Here is a 23254-nt window from a genome sequence, read left to right as displayed (position 1 = left end):
TAGATTGATTTTCAATTTGTTTTACAATGATGCTTACCAGTTGCTTCCAAAGGGAGGAGAGAACGCAATTTGATATCCTTTGTTCACTCATTTATAAACTTTTAATTGAATTATTGTGAGACAGTGGCCTGATCCTAAAAACAGAATAATCTCCCCCTTTTGAAGGTCCATTAGCTATTATAAATTATGGAAATTAATTTACCATTTTTAGTGGCCCAAAAAGAAAGCAGTGAAGAACTGAAAGAGAGGGAGAGGGAGGGAAAAAATGACTAAAAAGGAAAGGACAAACTATGCAGAGATCCTTTCTCACTGGAAGGATCCAGTACATTGCTTTTGTTAAGCCAGGGCTGACTACTAGAATCCTTAACTGTTCCGTATGGAATTGGTTGCACTGTTCTCTAAAATCTCAGTATTTTGGGTGAGTTTTCATGCTTTACAGAATAACCCTACCTTACTGTCTAAAATCACGAGCCACAATTTCCCATGAAATTAGACATCTCATTATTTTTTTCTTCAAGTTCTAACAACTTTTAACAGGCATGGGACGTTCTTCTAACACCTTCCTTTGATCAACAACTTTCTAAGATGTACTCTCATACCGAAGTTGTCTCAGGTTCCTTTCAGCAGTGTGTTATGACCTAAGGCAGCTGTGAACCGGTGAACGGTCCAAAGCCAAAGTATTCAGCTTGCCTGAACGAGCCTTTGCCCTAAAGAAACCATGGGAAATTGCTCATTTGGCAGCTTCTTTAGGTTCAGATAAGCTCAGTTGCAGTCGGCCTCACCTGTGCAAAGGTTGGGTTGAACGTGAAAGCATGAAGTCCTGAGGCAGCCACGTAAGGTCAGCTCAGCACAGGAGTCTCTGGACAGTTGAGGTTGAACACGAACTTGGTCACAGCCGGTGCCGCTGGCATGTGAGCTGTCTTGGTTGATGGATGAAGCAACAAAGGAAACTAACAACAGATTAAATATATCTCTAAAGGGAACAGTGATACTATGCAATTACTAAAGAGGTATTCATGTTTTCACACTTTGAGAGATTGTGTTCCTTTGTGCATTTATTAAAGAAACAGTAAAGCCTCTAATGTTTAGAAGTGGTATCCATCCCCACACCCTTTTTATTCTTCTTTTGGTGACCTGAACTTTTTATAGTTTTTCAGTATAGCCCTAGTAGATATTCTAAGATGCTGTCTCATCTTTAGAAAGGAAATGGGAAAATACATCTATTTGATGTGTCAGTCTTTTCTGTTCTAAAAGGGTACTATAGTAAAATTATTCCTGTTTCCATTTCAGATGGTCACTTGTGACCTCAAAATGTCAACTTTTGTTTTCTCTTAAAAACCGTCTTTACAAGCATCCCTCATGCTCCTCTTTTATAGCCACAGCCACCTCCTTCTGTCCTCCCTCCGCTAACGCCTTGCAACCAGTAATCTGTTCTCTATCTCTATAATTTTGTCATTTCAAGAATGTTATGTAAATGTGATCGTACAGTGTGTCACTTTTGGGCATTGGCTTTTTTCACTCAGCATAATTCCCTTGGGACATATCCAGCTTGTTGCATGCATCTATAGGTTCTTTCTTTTTTATTGCCAAGTGCTTATAAAACTGGTAAAGTCTGGGGGCACCTGGGTGGCTCAGTCAGTTAAGCATCTGCCTTCAGCTCAGGTCATGATCCCGGGGTCCTGGGATGGAGCCCGGCATCGGGGTTCTTGCTCAGCGGGGAATCTGTCTCTCCCTCGGCTTCTCTCTCTTTCCCTCCCTCTCTCTTTCTGTCAAATAAATAAATAAAATCTAAAAAAAAAAAAAATCTGGTAAGGTCTGATTGTTTTGTGGATTGCATCATTGAAGTTTCCTGATTGTGATAGTCTATTATAGTCATGCAAATTACAACCACTGGAGGGTTTATTGAAGCATACAGGGAACCCCTCTGTATTATTTCTTACAACTGTGTGTAATCTACAGTTATCTTTAAATGATTTTTTAAAGCCCAAAAAGAGTCTAAGAAAAGAAATTAAAAATCTCTTACAATGACAGGCAGCAATCTGAGTGGAGAAACTTACTCTAAAGAAAAAAACTCAGTCGAATTTCTTTCTCAACGTTAATTCCCTTTTTGTGAATCAAAACATGACCCATGTATTTTCCAACATTAGACTTTGCCCAAGAAACTGCCTAAGTTAAAGACAGCTTGCTTGGAAAAGGAACCCAAGAGCAGCCCGGTTGGCATCCTTGTTTGCCCAGACACCAGCCATCTCCAGTGATTCACTGGACTGAATGTGGCATTCTCATCAAGCATTGGCAAAGATGTCTCTTTCAGAATCCCTGTTCCCAAATAGTTTTCTTTTTTAACGTAGAAAAGGCCTTAACCATTTTAAGAAAATCTGAGCGGTAATTTTGTTATCCTGTTGATAGTACAGAACCCATTTGAATGGTGTCAGATCAACTAGAATCACAGAATTTTCCAAGTCTCAGGAATTTGGAAGGGAAGTGATCTTATTCTCCACAGAAACCTTCCAGTTCATTTGATGACCGTGTTTTCTGTAGCTTTTTGGCTCAGTTAGAACTGATGTTGGGGTTCTGGGTTCCCTGCTGTGAGCCACTTATCTTCTGGCTGTTCAGGGACCAATTCAACGCTCTGTCATCAATTGTTCCACGCATGCCTGGTAGCGACTTACAAGGGAGACTTGGCAAAGGAATCTAAGACACATTTATTAAATGCTCTTTTCTATGGATGCACTGGGAAAGCCAGATGTACTCTTGATGAGGAACTTTCATTCCAACGAGAAGAAAGTAAAATAGAGCAAAACCACCCTCACTTCCTAGAAAGCATTGCAGAATAGATGCCCTTTCGCTGGTGAGTTGTCAGAGACATGTTTGTCTGCCCGTGTAGGCATTACTCCCTGTAATTTTTCTTATTAAAAAAAAAAAAGAAGAAGAAATACAAATCTCTAAAATTTCATTAGTTGCTAAGAGAGCATCTTTCAGGGTATTTTTTTTTTGTTTGGTTTTGTTTTTTTTTTAAAGATTTTATTTATTTATTTGACAGAGAGAGAGATCACAAGTAGGCAGAGAGGCAGGCAGAGAGACAGGAGGAAGCAGGCTCCCTGCGGAGCAGGGAGCCGGATGCGGGGCTCGATCCCAGGACCCTGAGATCATGACCTGAGCCGAAGGCAGCGGCTTAATCCACTGAGCCACCCTGTAGAGGCCAAACATTTTCTGTTTCTTGATGTGAGAGCAATATATATTAATTTGCTGACAAACTAGTAAATTTTACCCAAGGAGGAAGTAGTGATAAGGCAGTTGACACTCTGAAACTCTTATCTTGGTGGTTCACTATGTGAGAAATGCTTTTGGTAGTCTTACTTCAATATGGGACTTTTGACATTGGGTTAAGTGATTTATTCACAAACTATTTTAGAATTAAAAACAAGACTTCTCTAGTTGTATCTCACCCTACATAAATAAATCACCCTATTTAAAAATACTGTACTTTGATTTACTGTCATCCATATTAGATACCAAGGACTGTCTGTGACCATGAGTTTCAAATCAAATGGTGAATTCCATCATAATTCTTTAATATTGAAGGTGGCTGATTTCTTGATCTGATGGCTAGTGACATTCTGCACTCCTGACCATATGGCCTTCATGTTATCCTGTATCCCCTCCTACTCCCTTTGGTTCTTCACTTCTCTTACAGTCTTAATAATTATCCCCTTTTCCCAAAAGGTCTCCTTACATTGTAGTTAGTAACCTACTTTCTACCAAATCTGTTGCAAATATGTTCCCCTATATATAAATTGCCTTTCTGATTTTTTTTCAAAGATTTTTTTAATACAGGTGTTTTTGTGTTGTCAGATCTTTTTCTTTGTGCTTTCTCCTTTTTAATAATTTTTTAAAAGTCCATTCCTTGCCAGATTTCAGATACATATTAACCTAGTTTTCAACTGCCCTGCCCTAGTGTCTGTCTTTATTTAACCCATTTATGAAATTATTTTGTTTGGTATAAGTTATGAGATGAGGGGCTACACTTTATACTTTTGTTTTCCCAAATAATTTGTTGTTGCAACTACTCATTGTGTTGTGGTATTTCCATTACCATAGATTAAACTATTGCATAATCTAAGATCTGTTTGGGGCTATTTTTTTAAAGACTTTATTTATTTATTTGACAGAGAAAGACCACAAGTAGGCAGAAAGGCATACAGAGAGAGAGAAAGAGAGAGAGAGAGAGAGAGAGAGAAACAAGCCCCCCACTGAGCAAAGAGCCTGATGCCCGGCTTGATCCCAGGACCTGAGATCATTGTTTGGGGCTATTTTATCTTTCAGGTGCTTTGTCCATAAATATTTATTGGGTGAATGAGTGTTTGATCTAACCCTTTGGCCAGTACCAACTATTAAATAACTTTATTTATGCCTTAAATCTTTGAGCTGTGTCCCACCCTGTTTCTTTCTTTCTTGTTATTACTGTTGTTTTCAAAATCTGCATACCAGTTCTCACTGAATTCTTTTTCTTCCAAATGAACTTAAGAATATTATTACCATGCTATCTACATTAGAACTTAGAACTCTTGGTCATGTGATTCCAATGAATTAAAACTCTAAAAGTTAAATTGAAAGGAATATATTTGTTTGCAGCCATCTCTCCCTTAAACCCCAAGCTTCAGATAAATTCTAGATGTTTGATAGCTGAAAAGTAGCCTTTGAGCTGTAGCAAGTTACAGTAAGCAGAGTTTACATTCTGATCAGGAAAGGAAGTTTGCAGTAGTGTAAATGTTTCCTTGAGTACCTTTGTAATCAGAATTGGAGAAGTAGGAAAATAGTTTTTCTTTTATGTCAACCTTCACTAAACCAGTAAAGTGCTTGTTTAGGGTTAAATGCATTTAACTGGATTTGTACTAATTAATATTGATATTGTGAATTATCAGATAGGTGTACCTGTGTATCTGTCTTTGATTAGGGACTTCTGTTTATAGACAGAGATTGAAAATTGTTTCTTTGGTTTTCTTTGATGTTCAGAGTCAGAGCTTAATTTTGCACCTTTTGGAGAAAGAGGCAGGTGCAGGTAGAGAAGCTGACAGCTCTTAGGAGGGTTAATTAGAGCTAATTATAATTTGATTGACCTGCTTTTCCTCCAGAAAGCTTAACCAAATCTTCCTTTGCAAAATGAGGGTTTTGCTTTTTCAGATAAACTGAAGAAAATCTTTATTTCCTGGATTTACAAATGTCTATCATTTTACACACTTTACAAAGAAGTGTCACCATATAATTCATAGAAGCAGGGATGTGGGGGGTGGGAAAGGATGTTCACAATTATATAGTCCTTGAGAGCGTATATTAGCTTGCGACGAAAAACTGTACTTTGTAGGGAAATACAAACTAGTGTACATAATTATCTATGTAATGAAAAACCAAGAAATAACAATTGTCAAACACAGTGAAGTGTAACTGTCCCTTGTTCCACATAGTTTTAATATAACCTCATTTGCTTGATAAATACTATGAAAGGATTTTTAAATTTATATATAAAGAGAATATAATGAAATGATTTACTTTTCATTAAGTCCTTTTCATAGCACGGTTTATGGTTGTTACTGTAATTATTCAAATGAAATATAGTTCTACTAATAGTCTTATAAAATTGAAACATTTTATGAACTTTTCTATGAAAGCTTCTTTTCTAATAAAATTCTCTAAGGTGGTTACTATATATGCAAAACAGAGTTGTCATTTTTACCGTCAGTCCAGTTATATCTCATTTTTATGGTAAGTGGAGCACCTATGTTCATATTACATAGGGTTTTACTCTCAGTTTGTGTACTCATTTGGGCAGTCAAGATTCTTTGGCTTTAGAAAGTTAGGCAGTAAAATACTTAACATTTTAATGACAGCTCAAGATAGGAGTAGGAGATACTACGCATGTGATTAATTATAGACAACAGATATTATAAAAGATAAAAGTAGGAAAAAATCATTGTAAGCTGAAGTGGTCTGGCTGCTCAGAGAAGGTAAAATCTGAAGTAGATTTGAATGATAGACAAGAACTGAATGAAGAAAAAAGGGTAAAGTGGAGGAAACAATGTGCTGGAAATTGTCCTCAAGGCAGGAGAGTTCAGTGTAAGGAAATTTGGTAAGTCATGTAATTGGATATGGTAATCATGTAAGAAGGTGCTAAAGCTGGGAAGATAGGTTTGGAATAAGTAGTGGAAAGCCTTTAAGTATGGATATTGAGGATGTTAGCTAAGGTTATCTTAGGTTGGTTCCCTGAGCAGTATTTTAGGAAAATTCGTCCTTCAGAAGCATGCAGAATACGTGAGAGTGAAAAACACGGTAGGCAGGGTGATCATTTATGTGCTTTTTCATAGTACCTGACATTGAGGTGATGAGAACGTGAATCAGTAATGTGGTGGCAAGAATGCAGATTAAGGAGTGGCTGCAACTACATCATAAATGAAGACTTCACAGTGCTTAATAAGTGGTTAGGCTGGAAGGTGGGATGGTGGGTTGGATGTATGCATGGAGGAAGAGCAAGGAAAGAGACAGGAGGCAGCACCTTTCAGAGGCCTATAGAAACTTCCATGAATTCATTTGCTTCCCCCAAGTGCATCCATGCTTACAGATGAATTGTGGATTCATTCGTGAATAGCTGCAAATTACTTTGAGATGATCCTTTGGGAGAAATAGTATACACGTTTTCATAAATCTGATACACAAGTTAAGGGACCTGTACATAACTAGCTTTTAAACACTTTTCCTTCAACAGCCTTCTTCCTGCAATAACCCTTAATCTTTTCTCACAAGCTGTAGTGGGACCAGGACCAACAAGAGTTCTCCAGTGAGTGAATGTCGGAAGCTGATAAGAGAAGTATTCTTTCGGGCTTGGTAGCATAAGTTACATTATACCAAGACATATATCTCTTTGCAGTCTCTTTTTTTTCTCCAGTTGGCCATTGACATTTTGAAAGATTTACTGATTAGCTTAAAAATTACAGAATTTCGAAGGTTACTGATATGGATGTACTAGTCTAATTACAAACGTGCAACTGCTATTAATGCTTTTTCCTTCTACTTTAGGGAGCCGTTACGACTCATAACTAGAGAAGAGAAGGTTTTACATAATTGTTGCTAACATTAAAAAGACCTGTGCACATTATGTTATTATGTTCCCAAACAACTGCTCTAAAGTTCAGTAACTGGTATTACTAATTGATTGCCTCAGGAAAGCCCTTAATAAATTGTCTAGTCTAACTCTCTAATCACATAGGTGATTATGCATATCTTTCAAAAGCAGTAAAGAGGAACTGTACCAAGAACTGTAATTGTTTCTTTAACCTTCCTGTGAGATTTGTTTTGATATTATAAAGTAGGCATTGTTATTTCCCATTATACAACTGAACAAACTGAGTTTCTTAGAGCATTAGAGAATTACACAGCCAGGAAAAAAAAAAAATCACAGATCAAAGATTCTGTCTGACCTAGGTATAGCTCATTCTAACAGTCATGTTTTCTCTTCTATGTCATGTTCCTTGTGGGGAAGAAATGCTGTATGTGCACACAGCACATTGTCTTTTGTCTGCACTTATACTGCCCTTTGTGTGAGTTGATAATACCCTTTGTCTCCTTTGTCAAAGGAGTGTTTGGTGTGATCTTTCCCAAAGATTCATTGTGAAATTGTAAGGTGGAAAATCCTCATTTTACAATGAGACAGTATGAGTTGGAGGTATTTCCTCAGTGCCCCCCCCCCCAAAAAAAAAGAAAAGAAGAAAAAAAAAAAAGCCAAGTCAGAGATTGGACTTTAACTCAAGATTCCCTTCCAGTCTCCAAGCTCATTCTGCTCAATATTAAAAAACGTAATGCTTGTGTTGATTTTTCTGATTGCTGTTGCCTCTTGGTTTCTCTTTTTTTTCCTAACTTTCTAAGCTGAATTAATCTCTACCTAATACAAAGTAATTCAATGAACTGGCTGCAGCATCTACCCCGATGGGATTTAGGGCTCATGGTGAGGTACTCAGAAAATTCTGGTTCAATTGTTACGGACATGGGAGGCTTTACAGTAATTTATTAGAAGACAACCCGGGAGGAAAAGGAAAAAATGGATTTATGTGATCCTGCATTGCTAAATACAGCACACTGCTGCTATCTCTTTTTTTTTACTGCTTCCTCTAAAAGTCATCATTTCAATGCACTAATCTTTTAAACAGCCATTCAGTGGGAATTGGGCTAGAACTTTGCTAAGGGGTCACATTTACCAACCTGACAGTTATACATTGACAAAAGAAATAGCATGAATTTATTCAGCATCAAAACCTCTGCATCTTTTACCACCCAACTGCATTTCACACTGTATTACCATCAGCGAACTGTCATGGCTATATAAATTCCATCCAGATTCTTCATTTAATTAACTAGCATTCTTTGAGCAAAAATAAAAGTGCTGTTTTTATAGAGGAATAAAAGCTGCTTGAAGTGAGTGTGAAGTAGAGAAATCATCAAATTAGTTATTATTCATTGCAGCTATGGCGAATTCTCTGCCCCTCCTCTTTCTCATCAGCGGTAGTATATTTTTTTTCTAGCTTGATTGAATGGAAAACGGGGAGCGGTGTAGCAGCCTCGAAGATATTTTAGCGTGTTGTCATGTTCACATCCTAAGCTCCTGTAGGTTTGGGCTGATATTGTCATCTATGAGTGTTCGTTTTTTTTTGTTTTTTGGTTTTTTTTTAATCATTTTCTGAATTTGAACAGACAGTATGTCTTTGTAGCCAAGAACGTGAACTTTAAAAGTGCACTGCGCCTGGGTGGCTCAGTGGATTAAGCCGCTGCCTTCAGCTCAGGTCATGATCTCAGGGTCCTGGGATCGAGCCCCACATCCGGCTCTCTGCTCCGCGGGGAGCCTGCTTCCTCCTCTCTCTGCCTGCCTCTCTGCCTACTTGTGATCTCTCTCTCTGTGTCAAATAAATAAATAAAATCTAAAAAAAAAAAAAAAAAAAAATTAAAAGAGTGTCTTTAAAAAAAATAAATAAATAAAAGTGCACTGCCTGGGTTCAGCCAGTTTTTAGTGGGTCCAGCCACTTTTTAGGTCTGTGATTCTGAGCAACTTCCTTGACCTTTCTGTGCTTTAGTTTTCCACCTATTAAATGAGTATAAGAATAGACATGCCTCCCACAGCAGTGTATGGATCCACTGAGCTGGTCTGTGTAAAACATGGAAAATAGCACTGGCATCCATTTCCATCCTGTATGCACAGCCGCAGCCTGATGTGGGTTGATCAAGCAGTGACACTCGTGACGTGGTCACCTGGCCTGAACCAAATGATGTGGCTTGGTAAATGTTCTTCTGTTTCCCCAGGTATTTTCTTCCTAACAGTACCCTTTGATGAGAAGACCACTGGGTTTAGAGATAAGGAAATCAAGTTCTTTGGATTTTTTGCTGTCGTTTGATCTGAGTATAGTTGACACGCAATGTTACCTCCATTTCAGGTGTACATCCTAGTGATTCAACAACTACAGTTTTGCCGTGCTCACCACAAGTGTAGTTACTGTCTGTCACCAGGCAACACTGGTGTGATACCATTAATTCTGTTCCCCATGCTGTATCTTTTGTTCCTGGGACTGAAATCAAACCCTTTGAATCAGGTGTAGGAGGCCGTTGGTCAGCCGTACCTCTCTGTCCTGAACCCTGCTGTCAGGTTTAGCTTTCTAAAGCACTCTGATCTCAAATCAATTTCTGCTCGTAAGTTCTTAAGATTTACCTGATACAAGCCCTTTTGCTGGTCATGTCATTTCTACCAAAGTCTAGCTCTTTCCCTGTCTCTCCTCAGCCTTTTTTTTTCCCCATTGTTCTCCCAGGAAGCACCTACTCCAGTCAAAATCAATCTAGTGCCATTTCTCTTGTCTTCTCTTCCTTTGTTCACATTGTTCTTTTTGTCTCTCATGCCCTACTCTGTTCTTCCACTTATGTAAGGCATATTTCATGTTCTGAACGGAACCAGGAAAAGGAAGGTATCCTTCATCCCCTTTGTATGTTTTTTTTAATCACATAATATGATTATATAAATGCACTAGCTGCTAAGTAAATGTTGTTAGTGATGATGAAGTCTCCTGTTAGCTGTACTTTCAAACTACATTTAGAATCTAACCACTTTATACCATCTCCAACACTGTCGCCCTTGTTCAAGCCATAGTTTTTATACCTGTCCCCTTCTCCCTGCTCCACCTTGGCCCACCTGCAGCTATCTCTCAACCCAATAGCAAAACTAACCCACTTATAGTTTAAGTCAGATCGTAATCATTTCTCTGCTCCAAACCCTCCAGTAACTTCCCATCTCACCCTGAGTAAAACCAAAGTTTTTATGATGGCCTACAGAGCCTCTTAAGATCGGCCATTCCACCCCAGCCTCATTCCTGCCTTCACTCCTTGTGTCCTACAAGTTCCTTCTGCCTGTCTCTTACCACTCCAACTTAATGCCACACTGGCTTCCTCACTGTTCTCTAAAGATACAACAAACAATTCCATCTCAGGGCCTTTGCACAAACTGTTCCCTTTGCCCCAAAAAAAGCTCCTTGGGAAATCTTCATGGCTCCATGCTTTATGTGGGTCTCTGATTACATATAATCTTAGTGAGATCTTCACTGATAATCCCTAATTTACTATATATCTCCCCAAACTATAATGTAAATTCAGGTCTGGGAAGGGCACGAGGGAGGACTTTTTGTCTATTTTGTTAGTCTATTTTTTGTTACTCTCTCCTCAGTACCTGAAACAAAACCTGACACATAGCAAATACTTAATAAACATTTATTGAATGTATGAGTGAAAAATTGGCCTTAAAAATATGTCCATGTTCTAACTCTCCCTTCATTTCAAATGCATTTAGACTCAAAAGCAGGCATCCTATAATGGCTTCAAGAAAATTAAAATAGCCATATTTGAATATTAGCCATGGAGATTGGAGCAGAAAGTTTCATTGTAGAAAAACAAGATTTCTGCATCAAGTAAAGGAAAATAAATGGTTTATAGTCTAATAATTGCCATGCTAAATTAGATTGGTGTCCGTGGGGAGGGGACTGTCGTTGACCTAACACCAAAGCACATTTTGAGGGAGCAAGTGGTTTTGGTCACCCCATCTTCTTCCTAAGGTGGAGAGTGTAGCTTGTATATAGTTTTGTTTTGTTTTATTTGTTTTATCATTTAGTAGCAAAGTAAAATGATGAAAAGAGCACTAATGTTGGAGTTCGGCAGACCTGGATTTAAACTCTGGCACTGCTTTGTGTCCTTGGACAGGATATGTAACCTCTCTGAGCCTCTCTTTAATTATGTATAAAATGGTTTTTAATAATGACTCTCTCTGATATTCTAAAGGTTAAATGAGAAAAGACACATGAATCATCTAAGACATAACATGTCTAATAAATGTCTTGTGAGCATTGCACCCTATAGAAATAACAAGATGTTTTGCTACTGAATTTGGCTTTTTTTTTTTTTTTAAGAGAGAGAAAGGTTGCAAAATGGTGGTTTCGTTAAAGCATGGGGACAGGACCCGTGGGCAGAAAGAGCTTCTGCCCTGGGGTTGTGAGGGGTGTCTGATTATATACTTGGGAGTTGGGGGAGGTAAGGAAAAAGGAGGTTTCAAAAGGATTTTCATGTGTTAAGACTCACAGGATACCAGAGGCCTTACCATTGTAAATCATAAGGGGGATGTAACAGTTAGACTGGTGTCTAGAAATAAGCTTTGGATCCTGGGCTTGGACCACAAGGAAGTCCACAACACCACAGATCTCTCAGCTATTTTTGAAGCTGCAAGACTCTTCCTAGAGCATCAGCACTACCACATACCAGAGTTCTGTAGAAGCCTACTCTTTGTATCTGTTGAACCTGTTCTTAATTCTGTTCTCCAATTCCCTTATTTCCAAAATGTTATGCTAGGTGTGTGAAGTTGGGGATTCCATACTGAAAACTATCCAAGAAATCGAGAGAGGAAAAGTAAGATCAGGCATTTGCTCTACACAATAAAATAAGATGAATACTTTTTAAATTGAGATGTGAGGAGCACGTATCTATTGATTGAGTTTGGGAATTATAACTTCCAGAGGAAGTAAAAGATTTTGTTCCACCTGTTTTGCCAAACTGTTTTTTAAATTGGCATTTTTTTTTCAACGGCCTGAATTTTGAAATCCTCAGGAAGCCAAAGCTGTGGTTGAAGAAACCAGAGCCCTGCGAAGTCGGATCCACCTTGCCGAGGCTGCACAGCGCCAGGCACACGGGATGGAAATGGACTACGAAGAAGTGATCCATCTGTTAGAGGCCGAGATCACAGATCTAAAGGCTCAGCTTGCTGATTATTCGGACCAAAATAAAGTAAGCAAAACCGTCCTCTCTTTTAGTTACCATGGTTTCCTTGCCGTTGTCATGTATCCTGTTTTCATTTCCTTTTCATCTGCACTTCTAAACTAGGTCAGTGTTTGTCTTCTATTATTCAATGATAGGATGGTGTGTCCTGATGGGATGGGGGTGGGGGGCTCATGCGAAGGTTGTGAGCATCCCTTTATCCGCATAGCTTGGGGTTGGAAAAGCATGTGCCCCAAATTGATTTGGGTCATTGGTCAACATTGTACAGCTCAGGCATTAAGTCCTGGAACTATTTGACATCTAATTGATTACATTGGTTTTCCCCTTTTGTTCCTAAACTTGCTAATTTGCCTGGTGGGGATGAGAGGAGACGAGTCTAGGGATGGGTTTTGCTCTTTGATTAGAGCACTCGAGGAAGTGTGAATGTTAAATAATTTTTGCCCAGGGCCCAAGATAATTAACAGAAAGAAACTGAGTTTGAATTTAATAGGCTCCAATTTCAATAGCAAAATACCAAATGCTGCTCAGAAAGCAATGTGATCTTTTTTTAATGTGAATTTTTTTAGTTTGTGATTTTTTTTATAACATAATACATACTATATTCATTGAAAGGTCTTCAAAAACTGTAATAGACATTTATTTCACCGAGACAGAAAATTAAGTAAATTGAAATATATGTTTTATAACTTTTAATGAGTTCACTTAGAATAGGTATTTATATCTCTAATCCAGTAAACTTTCAAGAAAACTTAAAGCGAATTTAAATACTTCATGTTTCTTTATATGAATATAAAACAGTTAAATACCTTAAATATGCAAAGTGGAAATGAAACCACTTTTAGAAAAGTAAAATACGGGAAAAAATCTGAAATTTTCTTTGGTCAGCTCTATGAGTCACTATTACATTTCTCACATCTGCCCATTTAAACCAGTTCCAAAAGACAGCTGATGTTCTTGTCACTCTGATAATACACAAGGCCAAGGGAAAATCATATTACTTGAAAAGGCACTATACTCAAAAATATTACATATATTTATTATTTTGGGCCCAGTGTTTACATTCTGAAATCAGAGATACATGCTTATTTCATGTGAGTAACTTTAACATGATTCTGAAAATACTGGGAATTATCAAAATATCAAAAGTACTGTTTCTTTGCTGTGTAAAAGCTTTTTATCTTGATGAAGTCCCGAAAGTTCATTTTTGCTTTCCTTTCCCTTGCCTTTAGAGATATGTCTTGAAGTTGCTGCAATATTGGGATGAGTACTGGGTGTTATACATAACTAATGAATCGTTGAAAACTTTAAAAAAAATTTTTTTATTAAATTAATGAAATTCCAAAAAAAAAATTAAAAACACATTTGAGAACTACTGTTCTATAAAACTCTATGTACTTTTGGAGGGATAATCAACAGTCGTTAAAAATACTTTGTAGGTAATATTCAAAGAGTTCTCATGAATTTATTCTTTTTTTTTTTTTTTAAACATAGGTTATTTGCAATTCTCTGTCCCAGCTCCTAGCTGAGACACATTTTTGTCCTAAGTTGTCTGGCAATATAATTAATTCAGGTTTTCTCTTTTTCAGCATAATGGGGTCTCATGCCATTCCTTGTAACAGGATTCTAAGCTAAACCCTTAACTTATCTCTGAAAAAAAATCTTTTGTTTATTTTTCTTTTCCTTTTTTTTTTAAGATTTTATTTATTTATTTGTCAGAGAGAGAGAGAGCACAAGCAGGGGGAACTGCAGTCAGAGGGAGAAGTAGGCTTTCCATTGAGCAGGAGACCAATATGGTCCTGGGATCGTGACCTGAGCCAAAGGCAGACACTTGACTGACTAAGCCACCCAGGCATCTCTGTTTGTTTATTTTCCAAAGAAAAAATGACAGTTGAGAGCATCTCAACATTTCCCAAACTCAGTGCCAGTGGAGAAAGAGAAGGAATCATGTTTTGGTTTTTTTTGTTTGTTTGTTTGTTTTTAATTATTTGAGATTGCTTTAAGAGACATGGACCGAGATATTACAGAACTCAGATTCAAAGATTCATTTTTAAGACACAGGTTCTTTTTGTAACAGTGTTTTTATTTTTCACTGTAAGTTTTCCGTTATCTCATCTCTATACTTAATTACCTTTTTTGTTTTTGTTTTTTCTGTTTACCTCCAGCTTAGGAAGTAAAACATTGCCAATACCTTTGAAGATCCAGTGTCCCTCCCCAGTTGGCATTCCCCTCCCTCGCCCTCAGAACCGCTCTTCTAGATTTAGTATTAACCACTTTCTCGATAATTTTACCACGTATCTTTATATCTCTTAACAATAAATGTTGTTGAGTCTTGCCTGTTCATCAACTTTATATAAATAGAAATGTTCTACATGTATTCTTCCTCCTTGCTTTCTTCACTCACCCTCTTTTTTTTTTTTTTAATATTTTATTTATTTATTCGACAGAGAGAGATCACAAGTAGGCAGAGAGGCAGGCAGAGAGAGAGAGAGGAGGAAGCAGGCTCCTCACCAAGGAGAGAGCCGGATGCGGGGCTCGATCCCGGGACCCTGGGATCATGACCTGAGCCGAAGGCAGAGGCTTTAACCCTCTGAGCCACCCAGGTGCCCCTTCACTCACCCTCTTATTTTCGCAATTCATCTATTTGAAATTTATAGCCAGTTTGTGTATTTTCATCACTTTTTTTTTCATCACATTTTTGTACTCCCTTAAATGGATATACTACAGTTATCTTGGTCCATTCTGTATTTGATGAACAGTCCGATTGTTTCTGTTTTCTTTATTATGAACGACACTGCTAAAAATATTTTTGTGCATACATCGTGCTCTGCATGTGTAACAATTTGTCTTGGGTTCTTATCTTCACGTGGAACTGCTAGATTGAATGATGATCGATGAACTTTATTGGGTAATGCCTAATTGCGTCTAAAAGCTTTTGAACCAATTTTTACTGCCACCAGTAGTGAATGAGAGATACCGTTCACCTCATACCCTTGCCGACACTTTGTTTTCATTTCCTCTTAATTTATATCAATCTGGGTAGGTGTGATAAGGAGATTTCATTGTGGTTTAATTTGGATTTCCCTGGTTACTAATGACTTGAAGCCACTGGCATGCTGGGACCAGCTGGCCCTGGCTCACGGTTGGCGATTTTGGGCATCTCTTCTTAATGCCATATTGAGCGCTATCAGGTTGGTAGCTTGAAATCAGCCAGGGAAGAGGTATTTACATCCCCAGATGCTGTACACCAGGGCTTTTCCCCCTGGCCCAGGTAACCAGTTGAGCCTATATTTATATACTTGTTAGGCATTTGTATTTCTTTGTGAAATGCCTCTTTGTTACTTTCAACCATTTTTTTTTCCATTGGGTTATTCTTTTTGTATTAATATGTAGTGATTGTACATATATGTTCCAGTTCCTAACCCTATATTAAGTTATGTTATTGAAGGCTTTTGTCAAATTTATGGCTTGCTTTTCCGCCAATGGTAAGATAAACATTGGTTTTCATATAGTTGAACTTATCAGTGCTTTCCCTCCTGTCTTTTTAGAAGGTCTTCCATTCCCAAAGATACCCTTTGATATTTGCCTCTCAAAGTTTTAAAGTTTTGGAGGCATCTGGGTGGCTTAGTTAAGTGTCTACCTTCAGCTCAGGTCATGATCTCAGGGTCAGGGGATTGAGCCCTTTGTCAGCTCCCTGCTTAGTGGTGAGTCTGCTCCTCCCTCTGCCCCTCCCGGTCCCCCATTCATGCACATGTTCTCTCAGTCTCTCTCTCTCAAATAAAGAAAATCTTTTAAAAAATTAAAGTTTTAAAGTTTTGATCCTTCTGTCATTGGTTCTGTGGCATTATGTGTGCGTAGGGATCCATTTTATTCTGACTTTATTCTAAGTGAATTAACTATCCCAGCACCATGTATTCAAATCTCGTTTCCTGATTGATCTGCAAATCAGCTCTGTTGCATATCAAGATTTCATGTGTGTCTATTTTACTGAGGGCCCTTTGTTGTCTTTCATTGGTTTATTTGTATGTTATTCTGCCAATAATACACTGTGTTGGTTACGCTATCTTTTATAGTAAGTCTTGATTATCTGATCACCCTGTCTAGTTCTTTTTCTTCAAAAGTATGTTGGGGAAAAAAAAAAAAAAAGTATGTTGGCCAGGTGCCTGGGTGGCTCAGTGGATTAAAGCCTCTGTCATGATCCCAGGGTTCTGGGATCGAGTCCTGCATCAGGCTCTCTGCTCGGCAGGGAGCCTGTTTCCCCCTCTCTGTGTCTCTGCCTGCCTCTCTGCCTACTTGTGATCTCTGTCAAATAAATAAATAAAATCTTTATAAATAAATAAATAAATAAAAATATGTTGGCTACATGACCCTTTGATCTCTTATATGTATTTTAGACTTGGCTTATATATTCAACCAAAAGGGAAAAAAAGAAAGAAACTATTGGAACTTTTACTGAAAGTACATTAAATATATAGATTAATTGGGGAAAATTTGCATATTTATGATTCTTTATTAATAAACACCAGTGAGGCACAGAAAGGTTAATTGCATTGTGACCAGAGAATCTAGTCTATAGCATACAAACTCTAAAATTTGTTGATGGCTGCTTCACGGTTTACTATGTGACCTGTTCACACATTTCAAAGTGAGCTTGAAAGGAATTCTGCAGTTTTTTGATGTATCATTTTCTATAGTCTACTAGATCAGGGTCATTACCTGTGGAGTTCAGTTCTTCTCTAATCACTTTAATTTCCTTGTCAGAGAAATGCATTAAAATCTCCATTTTTAAAAAATTTATATATTTTGAAATAATATTTTTAGCAACAGACAAGCTTAGAATTATATTATCATCCTTTGTGGAATGTTGTGATTCTTCAATCTAGCAATCTTTTTTCCCCCTAATATTTGTTTTTGATTGATATTAAAATAGTTACAGTAGCTTTCTTTTGGTGTTTACCTGTGTGTATTTTCCTTTCTTTTACTTCTAATTTTGCAGTGTCCTTATGTTTCAATTGTGTGTGTGTGGAAAACAACATATATCTGCATTTTTTTTCCTCATCTTACTAATTTTTGACCTTTAGTTGAAAAAGTCTTTCCATTTACTGAGGGTTTTGAAGGGTCAGGGGTGGGAGGTTGGGGGAACAGGTGGTGGGTAATAGGGAGGGCACGTTTTGCATGGAGCACTGGGTGTTGTGCAAAAACAATGTATACTTTTATGCTGAAAAAAATAAATGGGGAAAAAAAAAGTCTTTCCATTTATACTCTTTTATTTGCTAATGAACTTGACTTCATTTCTACCCTCTTTTAATTTATGCATTTTATGTGTCCTGAGTTTTTTGATTATTTTTTAGTTGTCATCTGTTACCTGTTTGTTTGTTATTTTTAATTGGTTCAGATTTCTCCTGTTTTCCCAATACCCATTCCATTTATTTCCTTCCACTAGGCTAGAAGGTATGCACTCCGTTTCTAAGTTTTAATGATTATCTTAGAAATTTTAACATTCTGTTTTAACATAAACTATAAAACTGATCACTAGCTTTCACCTTTTTCTAAATTTTATGAACACTTTAAAACATAAATCCTATCATCCCTTCCTACTTAATTTCTATTTTTGTCAGCATTTTAGTTCTTTCTTGACTTTTAACACCATAAATTAGACACTATTACAGTACATTTTGTGCTGCCAACCTTATTTAAATAGATGCCCATGTTTACCATTTTTTATGTTCAGCATTCTTTTTCATCTCAGACCTTCTTGCTAAAATTATTTCCTTCCTGAAGTACATGTTTTAGAAATGTGTTTAATGAGGATCTGTTGGTAACAAATTCTCTTCAGTTTTGTTGGTCTGAAAACATCTTTATTGAACTCTTGCTCTTGAAATACATTTTTGCTACATTTAAAGTAAGTTGGCATTTAATTTCTTTCAGTGTTTTTATTCCATGGTTGTGGTATCAGCAGTCAATCTGTTATTTGTTTGCAGTCCGTTGTTTCTTTCTAGATGATTTTCAAATCTTTTTATCTTCAGTATTCAGCAGTTTGACTATGAGTCATGTATTGACTTATTTTTATTTATGTTGTTTGAGATTCACTGAGCTTCCTGGTCTGAGGAACAGTGTCTTTTGTTATTTCTGAAAAACCCCAAATTATACTGAGCAGTTTCTCCTTTATTCTTTCTGAACCCTCATGTGTAATTCAGATGGGAGTATGCTAGATCTTCATCTAGTTATATTCTCCTTGCTTCTTCTCCTTTTATATTTTCCATTTTTATTTTTCTGGTGCATTATGAGAACCTTCTTTGGCTCTGCCTTCCAGTTTACCCATTCTCTTTTCAACTATATCTAATTGAATATTAAACACATAAATGATCTTTTAATTTTGATTATATTTTTATTTTTAAGAATCATTATTTTATGTCCTAAGGATCTATTTTTATAGTTTCTTTTCCCTTTGTTATGTTTTAAATTCCTCCTTATTTTTTTAAGACATTAAACATTTTAGTTTGTATCTGATCATTACAGTATCTGTTGTCTTTATGTGTCTGATTTATTCCTTCAGCTGACTTTTATTCATGGTAGCTTATCTCCTGAGGTCATGTTCTTTTGACACATTATATGTACACATTCTTTGGAATCTGAGTTTAGAAAATATCCCCCCACAGAAGTTTTGTGTTTGCTTCTACCAGTCTGGGACTATTTTAAACTAAAATTTAAGCTTACAAATTTACAGGATACATGGGTAATACAAATGATTACCTCAAACCTTCATGAGTGGGGCTTGTGATTAGAAGTTATAGGGGAGACTTTTTTTAACCCACTTGCCAGAACCAAAATCAAAATCGTTTATTTACTTTTATAAGGTTTGTTTCTGTCCAGTTCACCCATTAAAGTTCTCTCATTTGCCATCTGTGCCTAAAGATGTACCCTCAGAACAAATTATACTGCACTGCATGCTTACTCTAATGACTGAGTTCACCCAGCATTGTTGTTGTTTGTATTCATGGAATTCCTTTACTGTCCATGGGATTCCTTTACTTCCTTGCCAGCTCAGCTTTACATTGGACATATTATGTTAAATATCTATGTATATCTTCAGCAATTTTCGTTGTACCACATTGGTAGCAATTTCTGTCAGCAGCTGGCAAGCCATATTGTAAAAAACAAACAAAACAAAAAAAAATAAACTTAATTTAAATGTATTTTACTGTAAGAATCAACAAAGTCATCTATAGCTTATTTCATAAAATTTGCAGCATCCCTGTGCAGTTTAACTTCTAAATATGCAATTAGTTAAATGTTTCCCCAGATCAGAAGATAAATACAGTGAGAGAAAATAAATAATATGGTAATGTTGGTATCAGTTAGTTAAAACTGAAAATAGGAGCCACTGATGTAAAAATAAAAGAAAGAGTAAAACATTCTTTTCAATACCTCTGTCCAGGAAAGTGTTCAGGAGTTAAAAAAGAGAATAACAGTACTCGACTGCCAATTGCGAAAATCAGAAATGGCTCGAAAAACTTTTGAGGCATCCACTGAAAAGCTTCTTCATTTTGTAGAGGTAAATTTTCCCATTATATTACTTTATGTCCATTTTTAAGATATCTGTAGATGACTAACATATAGTCAAATGTGCTAGTGTTTGGTGGCTATTGAAACATCCTCTGCCTCAAAATAACGATGCTATAGTCAGTTTTAAAATTGCATAGATAATGAAAAGACCAGCTAACCAATAGATTATTAAGAGAAATAATTGAGATAAGATAACATGATCCCAGATATACACTATGTTTTAATGAACACTTTCTCAAAACTCTTAATACTATGTAAACGTTATTTGATAAATATTTACCCTATAAAGAAATATTTCCGTAGTTATTACACATCTGAGTAGAGTTCTGTGTCATTGTAATTGATTTTTCCCCCATGTAATAGAAACACCTTTTAATCAACTGGGAGTGGTAGAGGGAGGAGGTTATAAATAGTTAAATAAGAAAAGACATCCTAAAAATATCAAACTTAAAAAATCTCCTTTACTGTCTTATTTGTCTCTAGACTATTCAAGAATTATTTTCTGATAATACTTCTCCTTTATCAAATTTAAGGTAAGAATATTTAAGTGTTTTCTGTAGAGTATGATTACGTTTTTCATTTGGTAATTGTGATTAAAATACTACAATCTCTTAAATAATCTTAAGATGTAACATAACTCCTATTGGATGCTGTTTTTTCATGTTTTGTGGAAATAGATAACAAGGACATGTTGTTGTTTTTTGTTTTTTTTTTTAAGATTTTACATATTTACTTGACAGACAGAGATCACAAGTAGGCAGAGAGGCAGAGAGAGAGGGGGAAGCAGGCTCCCTGCAGAGCAGAGAGCCCCATGTGGGGCTTGATCCCAGGACCCTGAGATCATGACCTGAGCTGAAGACAGAGGCTTAACCCACTGAGCCAGTCAGGTGCCCCAGGACATGTTGTTTTGACCCCATCTCTGTAAAAGAAATTCCTGGAGGGATTTAGCCAGTCATTATATCATAGAACTTGAAAATTGAGGTAGGAATCACCTATATTGTTTTTGTCAGGAATTCTGTAAAAATGGGATTACCTAGAAGTTCTGTAAGCATCCTGTGTATGAATAAAAATTACTTGAAAGGTCAGTCTCAAGCCAGCAGATCAGTTGTTATGGGAAACAGAATTTTATAAAACATGTTCCTGCAATCAGTTTCTTTCATTTTCAGCATTCAGTAGACACAAATAAAAGGAATACATTTGGAGGATACACCTTGGTTTTGTTATTATTCACAGTTTGTTTCCAATTTAAAGTTTCTTACTAAGAGCTACAAACTTACTAATAAGATTTATGTATTTCAAACTGCAAGTTTATGGTCATTTTGATACATAATGAAAAATAGACAAAAGAAAGTTTCCTGTTTATACATTTTCAAAGCAGTTTTTTCCCTCATCTTATAATAGCTGCCACTAGCAATGTATTTCTACTTCTAGCAATACAGGCTTGCAGAAACAGGAAAACTCTGCCCTTCACTATAAAAACAGCAGTTTAATAAATGAAGTTGATGGGGCACCTGGGTAGCTCAGTGGGTTAAAGCCTCTGCCTTCTGCTCAGGTCATGATTCCAGGGTCCTGGGATCGAGCCCCGCATCGGGCTCTCTGCTCAGCAGGGAGCCTGCTTCCTCCTCTCTCTCTCTCTCTTCCTGCCTCTCTGCCTACTTGTGATCTCTGTCTGTCAAATAAATCAATGAAATCCTTAAATAAATAAATAAATAAATGAAGATGAATCATTGTGTTCTTATTATATTTTAGGGTTTCACATGGCATTTTTTTTTTACTTTAGAAGAATGTTTATGGTAGTACACTTTCAAAAATATTTTATTACTGAAATATAGTTGACACACAATGTGTATTAGTTTCAGGTGTACATCATCATAATTTGATTATTCCATATGTTATGTGATAATAGTACATTTTTAAATTCATTTTATTGTAATGCCTTATTCTAATGAAAAATCTGACATTTTATTGCTATCCATGCTGCTAATGATGTAAGATAATTATGTGAATTTCATGATAATTATTTTCAATAAGAATTTAAAATACTTAGCAAGCAGATTCCCCTTGTGTGGTTAGGTATATCCCCCATCCCAAGCGTCAAGGTCTCATGTCCTTGAATAATATTTCAAAAGTTTGGGCATTAAAAATGAAGGTTAAAAATGACTATTTAAAAGCCAGAGCCCAGGCGCCTGGGTGACTCAGTGGGTTAAAGCCTCTGCCTTCGGCTCAGGTCATGATCCCGGGTTCTGAGATCGAGCCCCGCATTGGGCTCTCTGCTCAGTGGGGAGCCTGCTTCCTCCTCTCTCTGCCTGCCTCTCTGCCTACTTGTGATCTCTGTCAAATAAATAAATAAATACATCTTTAAAAGCCAGAGTCTGCCCTTGCCTTAAACTGGTTCAAGAAAAAAGGGTAGTCTTAAAAAACATTAAGCAAACTTTCACCACATCTTGGAAACTTAAACTCTAGAAAAATATGGTTCAGTCTTTTTTTTTTTTTTTTTTAAGATTTTATTTATTTCTTTTAGAGAGAGAGAGCACGAACAGGGGGAGCAGCAGGGCAGAGGTAGAAGCAGGCTACCCGCTGAGCAGGGAGCCCCATGTAGGTCTTGATCCCAGGACCCCGAAATTATGACCTGAGCCAAAGGCAGATGCTTAACCTAACCAACTGAACCCCCGGGCACCCCATGGCTCAGTCTTTTTAATATACTTTATCTTCTGTTTAATACTTCATTTGAATTTTTACAAAACTAAAGACTACATCATGTTAGCATAACATAAGCACTCACAAAATAAGCCCAACAAATGATTTATTCCTCCTTATTATGAGGTCAATCTAATTCTTTAAATATGTCTTTGTTACATAATAAAGAACTGAAAACAAATGTTTTGTGATTACTTCATTTTATGGCTATAATAATACACTGTTCCCAGAAGTACAAATATTTTTATACATAAGAATTCAGATTAAGTCAAAATAGATGTTATTTATTGAATGATAAGTTCAACTTTATGTTACTGCCCTCACAGTGAAAGAAGAGCCATGTTAGCTTCTCAGACTTCTCTTACACCACTGGGAAGGAATGGACGTAACATCCCAGCAACGCTGGCTCTTGAATCTAAGGAACTCATTAAATCTGTTCGGGCCATACTTGACATGGATTGTAAGTTTTCTGCAATTTTTCACTTTTTTTCCTTTTTGGTTTTTTTTTTTTAAGTAATTTATTTAACAACAAAAAGAAATTCTAAGCTTGACAGTTTAATTTTGTTAAATGTGTTGGTTTGCCTACAGTAAAATTAATAGCTAATTGATACAAAACAATCTTAATACACTAATTGTAGGGGGAGAATATTTACTT

At 36.7% G+C, this 23254-nt stretch overlaps 1 protein-coding gene across 5 annotated transcripts in view; it reads left to right on the top strand.

Moving 5' to 3' along the window:
* The window catches only part of STXBP4 (syntaxin binding protein 4), a 160040-nt gene that overhangs the window by 75809 nt on the left and 60977 nt on the right, over positions 1-23254 (top strand). For all 5 annotated transcript variants that reach the window (XM_045984422.1, XM_045984424.1, XM_045984423.1 and 2 more), the window contains 4 exons: positions 12172-12348; positions 19775-19891; positions 20386-20435; positions 22926-23059. In XM_045984422.1, coding sequence (XP_045840378.1) covers positions 12172-12348; positions 19775-19891; positions 20386-20435; positions 22926-23059 — 478 coding nt within the window. The remainder of the gene's footprint in view (positions 1-12171; positions 12349-19774; positions 19892-20385; positions 20436-22925; positions 23060-23254) is intronic.

Source organism: Meles meles, chromosome 18 (genome assembly GCF_922984935.1).
Source record: "Meles meles chromosome 18, mMelMel3.1 paternal haplotype, whole genome shotgun sequence".
NCBI lineage: Eukaryota > Metazoa > Chordata > Mammalia > Carnivora > Mustelidae > Meles > Meles meles.
The sequence above is the reverse complement of the archived record's forward strand: the minus strand, read 5'-3'. Positions and strand labels throughout refer to the sequence as shown.